This window comes from Glycine soja, chromosome 10 (genome assembly GCF_004193775.1).
Source record: "Glycine soja cultivar W05 chromosome 10, ASM419377v2, whole genome shotgun sequence".
NCBI classification, from domain to species: domain Eukaryota; kingdom Viridiplantae; phylum Streptophyta; class Magnoliopsida; order Fabales; family Fabaceae; genus Glycine; species Glycine soja.
Window position 1 is genome coordinate 35,911,971 of NC_041011.1, and position 13,932 is coordinate 35,925,902.

Genomic DNA, 13,932 nt, shown 5'->3' on the forward strand with positions numbered 1-13,932 from the left:
TCTTCTATTTTCTTTGAATATTAGCAATGTTTTTAAAAATAGAAGTATACTAAGAAGACAAACATGTTCAACTATACTTAAGAGACAAACAAATTATAAAAAGCAAACTATTTTTGAAATAAGTCATTGGAAGCAAATCTCTACGTACACGGAACCTTTTGCCATCTCCATCATAATGTAATCAGGACACGAATACTTGTATGTTGTAAACAAGTAGTATTTCAAAGCACCGATTTTTTTTTGTTAGTTTTTACTTTTTATAGCACCGATTAAAAACATTTACTGAAAGATAAAACATTCATTTTATATAATCATATTTTATAAATAAAATATTAAACATCCCTTAGTTAATTTTCACTAAAAACACTACAATAAAATAAAATAAAATATACTCCATTTTTCTAAAATAATTATTGTTATTGTGAGATAATTTTTTCTTACACAATAATTATAATATAAGCATTGGAGTAATAAAGCAAAATAAAATAAAAATGTAAGAGAAATGATGAGATATTTGTTAGGACGTGTGGCATGTTGGGGCCGCATCATTATTAACTCGTGGAGCAGAAGCTACAACAATCAAAGACACCTCTCACTCAACCAAATCTCAGTTTTGAGTTCAACTCAACTAAACTATGTCTTCCTTATCCCTATATGCCAACCTCTCCTCTCTACCATCCTCCCTCACCATTCGTTCTTCTTCATCCAAAGGTACCTCCCTTCATAACAACCCTTTTAATTTCTCATTCTCTCCATGCATAGTTGCATATATACTTTGCTTCTCTTCTCTTCTTAACCATCTTTTCTTTTCTTCCTTTTTGTGAAGCAGATACCTCTTTGAAACAGGATTGGAGGACAAAGTCCAAACCTATCCCACCAGGTGGCACATACCCTGCAAAAGATCATTGCAGGTACATAATTATATATCATATATGTGTATGTGTGTTATTAACAGTGTTACCTCATTTTATTTGTTTTTGGTATATGTTGTAGTTGTTACATGATTTTCCATGTTGTTCTTAGTTCTCATGGTTTGGTTTTGTTGTTTTTCTTTTTGGACAGTCGTTGTGGGTTGTGTGATACTTACTATATTGCCCATGTCAAGAATGCATGTGCTTTCTTGGGAGATGGAATGTCTAAGATTGAAGTAAGTCTCTTTCTTTACTCTATTGCTTGTATATCCTTACCCTTTGATGCAATACATAAACTAGGTGACACTGGCACTGGCACACTTTCTTTGTTTTTTTAGATATAAGATTAATAAAATGTTTCAAATTGATGATGCAGCAAATGATGCTTATCCATGTCACGTCATAGTCAATTTTCCTCATCTAGTTGGTTGAAAAATTTTAATTTTTTTTGGTTGTCGAAACCTCTTCTAGTGAAGCTACTAAGGAATTGTGTCAAATTGGAATTTCTATGTGAAACAGTTATTTGTTTGTCATTTTGGCTTTGAAAATGGAACTTCTTCAAATTTTATATGCCTAATTCCCAGCATTGCCTAAACATTTTTTATTGGCATGCTTTGCTACTAATTGGAAGTTTTAGAGCTGATATATAGCTGAGTCCTGAATATTAGTCTTTATTGGAAAATGTTGTCTAACTAAAGTTGCTTCTATGCTCCACAATTGTTTTCTGTTTCAGAGATTGGAACCTGTTGTTCATGGTAGGGGCAGGAAGACTGATAACTTGGATGAGACCTACTTAGGGGTATATGAGGAACTGCTATATGCTCGGAAACTTAACCCTGTGGAAGGTACTTTTTATGAGTTGAAAACAGAAGACTCTCTTTTTTTTTTTTTGGAAGGCAAAAGTATATGTATTATTAATAAACTGAACAGTACCAGAGGTACTGAAGGTTGATACAAAGCACAAAAGTGTGACCTTCCAAAAAGTAAAAACACCCAACAAACCCAACACAGGACCCCAATACAACTAAACAGAATTTAACCAAAGGCCATCATAAGATTGGCAGACCAATGGTTAAATGTTGTATTGAAACCTTTCTCTCCATATTTTAACCATGACCAGGCTAGGATTAAAGCATCATCCATCACCTTCTGAGGTTGAAAAGGAGTATCATGAAACAGCAAAGAATTCCTATGCTGCCAGATTGTGATAGATAAGGCAATCCACCACCCGGCCCTCCTACTAAGATATCTACTAAAATTTCTTCCTACAACAAAACCATCACAAAATTGGATGAAATGGTTAACAGGATCAGCTGAGAAAGGTCCTATAGCCTGGATCCAACCCATAGATTCCCACCAAAGCCCCCTAGTCATATTGCAATGAAAGAAAAGGTGCCCAGCCTCCTCCTGCTGACATCCACAAAGAGGGCACATAGTATCCTGAATAGGGATATTTCTTCTGGACAAGTTGCCCCTAGTTGGAAGTCTGTCCCAAAACAATCTCCAAGAAAAAACCGCAGCTCTTGGGGGAATTTTAAGATGCCACAGGATCTGGAAATTCCTCTTGCTAGGTAGAGGATTGCTGGAAGGCATCATCAAGCTGTAGGCTGATTTAGTAGAATAGACACCACTAGCATCAGCTTTCCAAATCAGCTTGTCCTGAACCTGGTGCTGGATAGAAATATCAGAGATTTCTTCCATGAATGCAACTGCCATCTCATATTCATGGTCGAAAAGTCTCCTTGTCCACTTGAAGTCCCAGCTCCACAAGTTATGAGAAAACTTTCCCATATGAGAGATAGAAAAGTTCTGTTGTCTGCTAATGATGAAGAGAGGGTTAAGCTTCTGCTGAAGATTGCAGTCCTCACTCAGCCAAGTATCTTGCCAAAATCTGATTTGATCCCCACATCCAACCTTCCATCTCATATTCTGCCGAATAGGTTTGAAGTCAGGCTGATGGTAAAGCCTTCTAAGATCCTTCCACCAGTAAGAGTGCCACCCTTTGTCTTTACCGGTCTGCAGGTCTGACCAACCACCGTATTTGGAATTTAGAACTCTAGCCCAAAGTTGATTCTGGTTGACAGCTAGGTCCCAGATCCATTTCCCCCTCAAGGCAGCATTGAATTTGACTAGATCTTTGATCCCCAAACCCCCGTCACTCTTTGGGAGGCAGATGACATCCCATTTTACCCAAGAAACTCTCTTTTGGTGCTGATTTCCCCCCCACATGAAGTTCCTCTGAAGAGACACCAACCTATCAACTATCCTTTGAGGGATCTTGAAAAAGGATAGAAGATAAATGGGCAGAGCATTGAGAACAGACTTTATGAGTGTGACCTTAGCACCCATAGATAGATTCTTCTGGTTCCACTTGGAGAGTTTAGCTTCAAATCTAGAAATCAAAGGCTCCCAAACAACCCTACTGGAAGATTTAATTCCAATAGGCATGCCCAAATAATTAAAAGGCATTTCCATCTGTCTACAATTTAGAAATTGGGCTGCTTCCTGAATCCAATTAGGCTGAACCCCCACCACCCCAAATTGGCTTTTGGCAAAATTAATCTTCAGACCCGAGGCCATTTCAAACCCTCTCAACAAGGATTTCAAGACTACAACATTCTCCCACAAAGCTTCACCAACAAAAACTGTGTCATCTGCATATTGCAAGATGTTTATAGGAAGGTTTTGCTTCCCAACCAAGAAGCTTCTATATAAATCTCTGTTAAGGGCCTCTCTCATCATACCAGTAAGCCCCTCAGCCACTATGTTAAAAAGCAAAGGGGCAAGAGGATCCCCTTGCCTCAAGCCTCCAGAAGGGACAAACTCCTTTGTGGGGCTTCCATTAATTAAAACTGAGATGGTGGCTGATTGAAGGCAAACTGAAATCCAATTTCTCCATTTAAGGCAGAAACCCAATCTCCTCAACATGTAGTCCAAAAAAGACCAAGACACTGAGTCATAAGCTTTTTCAAAGTCCACTTTAAAGATCATAGCAGGCTTTTTTCTGTGAAAAGCTTCATCCACCACTTCATTGAGAATCATAATACCATGGAGAATGTGTCTACTCTTGATGAAGGCTGACTGTCTTTCATCTATTAATGCAGGTATCACTGCCCTCAGCCTGTTTCCTAAGAGCTTGACTATTATTTTATACATGCAGCCAATAAGGGATATAGGCCTGTACTCATTTAGAGATTGTGGTTGAGTAATCTTGGGGATAAGGGCCACAAAAGATGCATTGTTGCCTCTAGGGAAAGCTCCATGAGTGTGGAATTCTTGCACAAATCTTCTAACATCAGGTTGCAGTAATTCCCAGAACTCCTTAATAAAATTAAAGTTGAAGCCATCCGGACTCGGGCATTTGTCTCCAGCACAGCCCCAAACAGAATCCTTAATTTCTTTGTCAGAAAAAGGTGCAGTCAACCCCTCTCTTTGTTGTTGATCAATGGAAGGAAAGGAAACCCCATCTAGAACAGGTCTTAGATAATTCTGTTCAGTGAACCTCTCAAGGAAGAAGTTAACCACTGCATTCTTGACAAGGTCAGGTTGCTGGATCCAAGTACCATCCATAAGGATACCATGGAGTGCATTTGAGCTTCTTCTGAAATTTAGAACCCTGTGGAAGTAAGCTGTATTTCTGTCACCCTCGTTAATCCACTTAGCCCTAGATTTCTGCCTCAACAAGGACTCATAAGCAATTGAAATATCCCACAGCTCTTGTTGCAAGGTTTTCTTGGTTAAAGCTTCACTATCGGATAGAGGTCTATGAGCAGCTTGATTCTCCAAATCACTTAACTTCTGCTTAAGAGACTGAATCTTAGAAGCTTTGATATCCCCCTGGTCTTTACACCATTGTTTTATGGCATATCTCAGATTCCTCAACTTATTTTTAAGGGCTATTCCCCCCCATCCACCCTGCAGATCTGAATTCCAAGTCTCTTTAATCATATCTTGATATCCTTTATGAGTAAGCCAACAGTCCATTACCCGAAAGGGTTTAGGGCCCCAGTCCACCAGCTTTGTCTTCAAAATGATAGGGCAATGATCAGAATAATCTCTGTGGAGGACATGTTGGGAAGTGTCAGGCCACAAGGATAACCACTGATCAGACCCCAAGAATCTGTCCAACCTACTCTTGGCACTGCCATTGGGCCTAAACCAAGTAAAATTGCTTCCAAGGCATCTAATATCATGAAGATCCAGCTCAGAAATCCAATCATTGAATTCTGAACTGTCAGCAGAGACCACACTCCTCTGGGATAAGCTTATTCTCTCCTCCTGGCTCCTGACAGTATTAAAGTCCCCTAGGAAGCACCACAGACCAGTGGGGTTGGCAGCCTTAAGATGCCTCAAATCATTCCACAAGGTCCTCTTCCCAGCTAAGTCACAAGGTGCATAAATATTAACAATTCGAATCCACTGGTTCTCTTCAACCCACTTACCTTCCAGCATTATAAAACTTCCACCTTTAATCCTCCTTTCCACCTGAAAGTGAGAGTTATTCCACATGCACAGCAACCCACCTGAAGCTTGAACCGAAGGAACGAAATCCCAGGACACAAAAGAATCTCCCCACATAGATTGGCAGATTAACTTATCATCAAACTCCTTCTTTGTTTCTTGAATACACACTTGGTCCACCTTATGCTTCATATTAAGCCTTTTAATGGCAGCCCACTTGATCCCCCTACCCAACCCTCTAGAATTATAAGAGAGAATAATCATGATGAATTCAATTTAATTCCCATCTCTGCTGCAGCCTTGTTGTCCCTGTTATCCATGTCTAGCATCATCTGTCGAACCCTGAAACTATCATCTTCATGGGTGAGGCCCATTTGTTTTACTAAAGCATATTGTGTTTCCAAGGAGTGTGAGCCCAGTTGCCCAGTGGTAATATCAAGGGAATTGCTGTTTGAACCCTCTTTAGGAGCCAAGATGTCCACTGCTGGTTTTACATTAGATGGGGCCTGTCCACTATGTCCCAATAACTGTTTCCTCCTAACATAAAATCTATTAGCAGGAGCTGAGGTTGGGCCTTGAGGTATGAGGCCCAAATCCCCCCCCCCCCCCTCATCCACACGTGTACTAGGTTTACATGGGGGCGTGTGGTTCCTAATATGAGACTGGTCAAGGGGAGGTGGGACAGTTTCTTGAACCAGCATTGGGGTATTCTGATTTATCCCTGCACATCGGTCTGCACCTTCGGGAATACCCTTATGGAGCTTTCCGTGTTGAGCTTCCTGATCTTGGTTATTATCATTTCTTTCCAAAATCGGTAACTCATTAAATGCAGTCCTCTTTAACAGCTTTTGACCCACGCTAAGTTCGGTTGGCACGGCAGAATCAAAGGCTAGAGGATTCAAAAACTTGCTGTCATTGGGCGGGGAAGCCACGTCATCTGATTCGCTGAAAATCCGGTCCAAACGACGTCGACTAGTGGTTTTTACCCAGTGGTCACGACGAGTTTGGATGGAGAAAAGGTGGCGCCCATCGGAGGAAGAACCATCAGGGTTGCCGGGACTGTCGCCGGCGAGCGCGAACGGGCTATCATCGTCATAGTTAACAGCGTCGTCAAAGGCAGGGCTGTTTGGCTCCGTGGAAAACGGGGATGGCGGTAGCCCACTGGTCATCGTCTTCATATTCGGCCAAGCAGCCAAACCAGACATGTCCTCAGCCACGTGAAGGACGTGTGGAACTCCATCGACGGTTGCCGTTATTGCCGTCTGTATCCCCGGCGGCCTCTGCGTCCTGACGAGGATCCTGGCCACATCAATCCGCCGTCTCTGCTCTACCATCTCGTCAACTTCCACCAGCTCTCCCACTTCCGCCAGCACTTTTCCCATGGATTCCTGCTCCCACACCAACGGTGGCAGACCCCACAAGATAACCCATGTCAGCCTATATGTCGGGCGAATGTCCTGGGACCATTTCTGAAGGTCCAGGAACGGTGACGATCCTTTCGTCCTCTCCTCCTGAATCAGCTGTGTGGCCTTGGAGTCTTGCAAATTATGGAGAATGACCCAATCATCACCCCAGTAACATGGGGTAACCTCAGTATCTAAAACCCATTTAAGCTCAACGTCTAGCCTTTCGAATGCCAATATTCTTTAGACGGCCGACCCACGCATTCCGTATCCAATCACTCTGCAACTTAGATGTCTCGAGCACCACCGACCTCTGTACATCGTGTGGAAGGTGGGAAGATTCTGGCTTCTGGTGGCACTGTTTGGTCTTCCCCGGCGAGAGGTGTTTCACCACCTCAACGTACGATCGGATTCTTCCACCATTAGCAATCACCTTCGAACCGCCTTGGCTACCTCTAACCTCAACTCGTAATTTATCATTTCCAGCGTTAGTCTTTTGTTTCTGTGAGGCCTCCTTACTCCTTTGGAACTTGGGCTGGTTGACGAACATCTTCGTCCTTCCGAAGAAGATGTTGTTATCAAGTTTTCGTTCCAGCCTCTCTACATCATGAACATCCTTATACCTGACAAACCCGAATCTCTGCCCTTCTCTGTTTTTGTATTTGGGAATAAAGACCTCCCATACCTTACCCCATCTTTGGAATGTTTGCCAAAGGTCCTTCTCATTTACCCATGTGGGAAATCTAGAGAAGTAGAACGTTGTAACGTCGGCCTTGTCCCTCCATGAGCCATATCTGGTGGCTCTGTGTTGGTTTGTAGGATGTGGATGCATCCTATTAATCAACTTGTTTTTGTTCCGCCCACGGGTTACCTCAACCCAGTCTCCATCGTTGACTGAGGCTCTGTATTCATCATCAAGATCCCCAGATCCCCTCTCTGCACTTTGCCTTTGGGTGCTGTATCTTCCACGTACCTTGCTCCAGCTCCTTGCACCTCCTCGTCGCCCTCTCTCCAGCTCCTTGCATCTCCTCGTCGCCCTCTCTTGTTATCTTATATCTGTGTTACTAGTGCATTCTTTTGAGTTTGATGCGGTATCAATTTTGAGGGTCTTTGAGTGCAGTGTTTCTTGTAGTTTGTAGTTTGCATGGATTTCAGTTTGGGTCCCTCAAATTGGTTTTTTAATTTGATGCCATGTTTTGATGGTTTTATAACATATCTGCAACCACAAAGCCATGGGGGAAGTAGCATTCAGCATATTATCAGAATTTCTCCTTTTTTTCCAAGTGATATTATATTAGCCTAGGTGTCTAGACTAAGTTTTACATATAAAATTCATTCTGTTTATAGGAGCTCAATGGACTGGGATAGTAACAACCATTGCAATAGAAATGCTTAAATCAGGCATGGTGGAGGCTGTCATTTGTGTACAAAGGTAATGGAACAAATTTGGGATTTTAGATGGGAAATAAGATGCTAATGTTTTTTATTGCTAAAACTGACTTTTTCTTTGTTAATGTCTTTGTTGTAACTTTGTATATCATAGTGATCCTGATGATAGATTTGCTCCAAGACCTGTTTTAGCAAGGTTTGCATTTTTTTCATATCAAATGAACTTAAGTTAAATTTCTATTAGTATATTGGTGTTGTTTTTTTGTATTAAAATACTTCCCTTTGTTTTTTTCTTCAAATTTCTTGTAGGACACCAGAAGAGGTGTTGGCTGCTAAAGGTGTCAAGCCAACATTGTCACCTAACCTCAATACTCTCGCACTTGTTGAGGTGTGCAAAATCTCTTTACATTGGAGAATTTGTCATGACCTAGGATAAATCCAATATAAATTTTTCAGTTGTCTGGCACAAACTTATGTATGCAAATAAACTTTGTCTATAAAATTTGAAACAGATTCTAAAAAAGCTGTTATTCAAGTCAATCAAGGTTACTAAATGCAGGGTTCTGTCCTAGGGGTTGAAATATGTTGATATAATGTGAAACAATATATGAGAATGAGAACCAAGGGCATTTTGACTTTTATCTTTGATTTCTTCTGTAATCTCATTTTTCTGGCCATTCTTCAAAATTTAAGAGAAGTTGGGAGATAGAAATGAGGAAAGCATTTTGCTAATTATTATAGTATTGAGGATCTTCTCTGCGATATTCAGTTGACATTCTCTGAGTTCTGGGAACAAAATGATTAAACCTAGTATGTTGTCCTCATTCTGTGCACCTTGGCTTTGGAGAGAATTGGATCCATTCTATGGTTTCGAGACCATTAAATTTAATGTCAAGACTGGTCATTTAGAATTTACTTTCTCCTTTGCAGTTTTGCTGTTCTTCCTGTTTTTGTTCATTTAGCATTTTTCCCATGGGCAACTGGTGCTTCAAAAAATTATTCTTGCTTTGAACTGGATATTTCTGATGAGAGAGATCTGTAAACTAGTTATTTTCAAGAGTGCCTTAGATGTATAAAGGTAAATCTTTCTAGAAAGTACAATGAAACACATATCCTAATTTTTACAGCATGAAATTATAATAGAAGACAACCTGTCAACTGCTCATGTGTGCATATAACTTCACTCTGTTTGGTTCCTAAATTTCAGCTGTCATAAGATATATTGGTTATATTCTTCAAGGGAAACCTTTTATATAAGTATTCTGTTTGAATTTTCATTATTGATAGGCTGCAGGTGTCAAGCGCCTTCTTTTCTGTGGTGTAGGTTGCCAGGTGCAAGGTATGACTACTATAAAGATGTATTTTTTTGCAAACTTTCATCATTTTCTCCATTGTGACTTGTAATGTTGTAATGCAGAATAATTTCTTCAATTGCAGCATTAAGATCTGTGGAGCACCACTTGAATTTGGATAAGCTCTATGTTTTAGGCACAAATTGTGGTATGGTAAAGGTCTTGTGTTTTGCTTTAAATCTTCTGTTGAATGTTTATAAAATTGTAATATGGGTAATTTCTTAATGGATCTGTTTAATTTTGTACACACTTCTTTGAAAAAAAATTGACTTGTACTAAAATTCTCATTCCACAGTGGACAATGGTACTAGGCAAGGGCTGGATAAGTTTCTGAAAGCTGCGAGCCAATCACCAGAAACAGTTCTACATTATGAGTTTATGCAAGATTACAAGGTTTTCAGCTGAAAATTCCTTTCTGGTTTATAGAGCAGTTATGGACAAATAAATGTTTTTGTTAAAGTGAAAAATAAATTGATAATTTATTATGGTAGAACCACCGATTGATTTATTTAGAATAGTGCTTTATCATAGCATCCTTCTGTTTTACCAAGTTTATTTTATGTTACTCAGTTTCTGTTTCAATCATTCTGGTAGGTTCACTTGAAGCATTTGGATGGTCATATAGAAGAGGTATAAAAGACTCCCTTTTATTTTACTATGTCCATGGGTTTCACAGGCAAACAACTTCGTTCAGTTTCAAATTTTACCTTAAACAGGTTCCTTATTTCTGTCTGCCAGCAAACGATTTGGTTGATGTTATTGCCCCATCTTGTTACAGGTAATTGTTATCATTATTTTAATTTGTCTAATGTGACGGCTTGAAATTTATATATAAGAATCACGAGTTTGTTTTTTACTTCAATTTCTTATTTTCTCTTTCATTATATGTTGCACTAAGTTGTCATTTTTTTTCCCTGCAGCTGTTTTGACTATACAAATGCTTTAGCTGTAAGTCCTTATCCGATTGACCATCTTGTCTTTTTGACATATTTTACTTGAACTTAGGAGGATTGTCTACTAAGTACAAACTGTTCATATGCCAAATTCTTTGACCATATGTTGTTTAATCACTTTCCATGATGCTAAAATAGTGTAAAATAGTATGTTAAACTTGGTTTTGGTTAATTATTCCATAAATATTAAGGCATGTTAACTAATCCATTCTCCTGGCATTAAGGAATTATACATGTACCTACTCTATTATTTTCACTTGCTTACATGCCCCCATTTTATCCCCTAAATTTGATCTGAAATTGCATTTGTAGATGACAATTTAGTCTGACAATGAGATGACTTTTGACAATTTATTGATTTGATATTATGTTGTATATATGTGTGTTTTTTTTTTTACTATATTGTAGGATATGCTTGAAAAAATATTTTGTATTGATCTATGTCTTTGATTATGTTCTTTCTTCCAGATGCTTTGAATTAGCTTTCTTGTCCATTACCTAAAACCCATATGCATTTTTTTATCCTCTTGTAAGAACTAAATTCTCATGCTTGATACAACCTCAATTTCTTGTTAATATATAACAAGAATTCCCAAGAAACCAGCATCCAATTAGTTTCTATTTTCTGAGTGTATGTCTATGTGCATGTATGTGCTTGAGTGTTAAATGTGAAGAACTGTTGTTCATTGCCAATTTGCCATGTCCTTATTAGACTTGTTTTGCTTGATGTTTACATTTGTTATTCATCTTTTCATGTTAAGAAACTTTTATTAGACAGTAGAAAAATAATTTTCAGGACTTAGTGGTTGGATATATGGGAGTGCCAAAATATTCTGGAATCGGCATGACACAACATCCACAATATGTAACAGTAAGGTAACACTAATGACTAAAACTGTCTCTTTTTTTTTTAATGCATAATATCATTTGGCCTATTTATGCTCTTTAGTTATCATGACTGTTTATTGGCCTAAGAATTCATGCATTACTCTTTCTTGGAGGGGTTACCTTTTGGTAAGAAGGATTGAGTCCTGCATATTTTACTCTTGATATGACAGGAATGAACGTGGAAGAGAGATGTTGAGTCTTATAGAGAACTTACTGGAGATTACTCCAACAATTAGTACTGTAAATTACCAGCTCTGTTCCATTTAAGCATATTATTATTATTATTGTTATTATAAAATAAAGAGTATGATTTTTTCCTTCTGATTCAGGGGGATAGGCGACCATTTGTCATGGAGACTGTTAAGGCTGATGATGAAGCTAAGTTAGGTATATAACATTCATTATGTAATGTATTTATTTTATAGGGTTTTCTGTGTATTGTCTTGGCTCTTGGCATAGGTCTCACATTTAGTGCTATGTGATAAAATTGGCTTTTATGGATTGATCTATCCATGGTAGAATATGACAGTTATTATATTTTTATCTTAGGCTAAGAGTATCTCCTCTATCTGTTTTGATCAGTACTTCCTTCCTTGTAAACTTTTTAAAATTGATTACTTCTTTTTTTTTGAAATTCTTGACCAGGAAGAGGTCCTTCTCAGCCTACCCCAAAGTTTATTGGAAATTTGCTGGCTTTTATACTAAACTTGGTAAAAGATTCATACCAATTTATCCATTGATACATGTACATTATGCACAATATAATTATATTTTAGCTCTGGTTTTTATACTCAGATTGGTCCAAAGGGTCTTGAATTTGCACGCTATTCACTTGATTATCATACCATTCGCAACTATCTTCATGTGAATCGTATGTGGGGAAAGGAAAGGTATGTAGGATGTTGTGAAATCCAATTAACATAATTAGTGTGATTTGATCCTATAGCTCAGATTCCTTTCCTAATATCATGTAATTAGGACAGATTTTATTAGAATTGATTTCTACAGAATCACCGAATAATATTCAGATTTTTCTCTTCTTTCTTTCAAATTAGGATAATTTATGGCGACCCTTACTTTGATGTTAAGGATAATTTGTTTGCATTTGTTGAAATGCAGGGCTGATAGGCACATGCCTACATATGCTAAGAAAATTGTGGATTTGTACAACCAAAATGGTCAAATTGAGAAGATGCTTTCTAACAAGTGATTCTAACATATTAAAAGCTCCCAATCAGTGGCATAGGTGACTTCAAAGTATGCATTGAGTCTATTTTTCATTTTACACTGAAGTCATTGGAAATTATCATGAGGTCATAACTTAGTCTATATTTGGATAACTCTTGATTCATATAAATGTATTTAGGATAGAGCACTCAGCAAATATGAAGATTTAAATTCGAACTTGCTGATTACAAGTCTACTCAATTTTTGAGCTTTGCAAAACTGCCTATTGAGTTGTAACAAGAAAAAATTGGAAATAATGTTATATTTTTGTTACTTTTGTGGCATAATATTAGAAGTTAAAGCATGTGATTGAACATTATTTCCTGGCATAAAATATGATATCAATCTTGTTGGTTACACCAATTCTCGTTAGTATTCTAGTACCACAAACACCAAATTCAAAAATATGTTGTATCTAAGGTTTTGTTTGGCTATGAAGAGAGAAATAGAGTAGATAGAAAGAAAAGAGAGATAATTAGAGAAAAGAGAAAATAAAGTAAAAACAAAGTAGGAAGTTAGATTGTTTGATTCAAGAGAAAAAGTGAGAAATAAAATGATAAAGTTATATTGAATACTCTTATCAATATGTTTATCTTTTTTTCAAATGCGGACCTTGGTAAAAAAAAGAGAGAGAGAGACAAGAGAAGGACATTGTTTTGGAATAGGATTCCTTTGTTAGGATTGGAGGTTTCCTACTCTAGAGCTTAAAAGTGTATTCTATCTTGTTCTTGGGTTAAGTGTGGATTATATAGTGGTTCTTTAATTAAGGTAATGCCTAATCATATCTTATAGATATGCTTAGGTAAGATATGATTAGAATATAGTTAGGATTTGGTAAAAGATTAGATCCCATAGGATTTGGGATATAAAATAAGGGTGTAACCAGGCACATTCTACGCTCTGGGTCGAGTTGGTTGACCCATGACCTATTGGTTGAGCAATGAGCTCGATTCATTGAGCTTGTTCAATGGAGACTTGAGAGTATAGGCATAAATATAAATATACAATCCTCACTTTTATCGAAGACAAACTTTCTAAATGTTTTTTTTTAGATTAGACACTTTTTAAACATTGGACCCATCTTTACTCAAATAAAACCCCTCACAAATTAACTCTACCAAACCAACTAAAAAAGATCCATCTTAGCTCGTCCCAAAATTGCCATTGACAAACACAACATAAACAAATGATTTTTTTGTTAGGTATAATACACATGGCCTTCGGCTCTTTGGTGGAACTTAAGTATTTTCACAAGTTTTGGTCCATTTTGGTTTGCCACCATACAATGTGACATTCATTGCAAATAAGTGTTGTACAAACAAAGTGAAAACTCAGTTTCTCACCATTC

The 13,932-nt window shown here is 37.9% G+C and overlaps 1 protein-coding gene across 1 annotated transcript; it reads left to right on the plus strand.

Annotated features, from left to right (window-relative positions):
• Positions 1-558: 558 nt before the first annotated feature.
• Positions 559-12,903, plus strand: LOC114372596 (7-hydroxymethyl chlorophyll a reductase, chloroplastic). The gene is made up of 19 exons (XM_028330246.1): positions 559-711; positions 830-911; positions 1,063-1,147; positions 1,645-1,756; positions 8,123-8,207; positions 8,319-8,360; positions 8,474-8,552; positions 9,452-9,503; positions 9,602-9,664; positions 9,812-9,909; positions 10,111-10,146; positions 10,233-10,294; positions 10,437-10,464; positions 11,266-11,345; positions 11,528-11,597; positions 11,687-11,744; positions 12,003-12,067; positions 12,153-12,247; positions 12,477-12,903. The coding sequence occupies exons 1-19, from the start codon at positions 636-638 to the stop codon at positions 12,565-12,567; spliced, it is 1,359 nt and encodes a 452-aa protein (XP_028186047.1). The 5' UTR covers positions 559-635; the 3' UTR covers positions 12,568-12,903.
• Positions 12,904-13,932: the final 1,029 nt, after the last annotated feature.

Coding starts and splice junctions, on each gene's coding strand:
- LOC114372596 (XM_028330246.1), top strand. CDS start 636: ATGTCTTCCTTATCCCTATATGCCAACCTCTCCTCTCTACCATCCTCC. Junction 8,361..8,473: donor CCAAGACCTGTTTTAGCAAG/GTTTGCATTTTT, acceptor AATTTCTTGTAG/GACACCAGAAGAGGTGTTGG. Junction 10,295..10,436: donor ATTGCCCCATCTTGTTACAG/GTAATTGTTATC, acceptor TTTTCCCTGCAG/CTGTTTTGACTATACAAATG.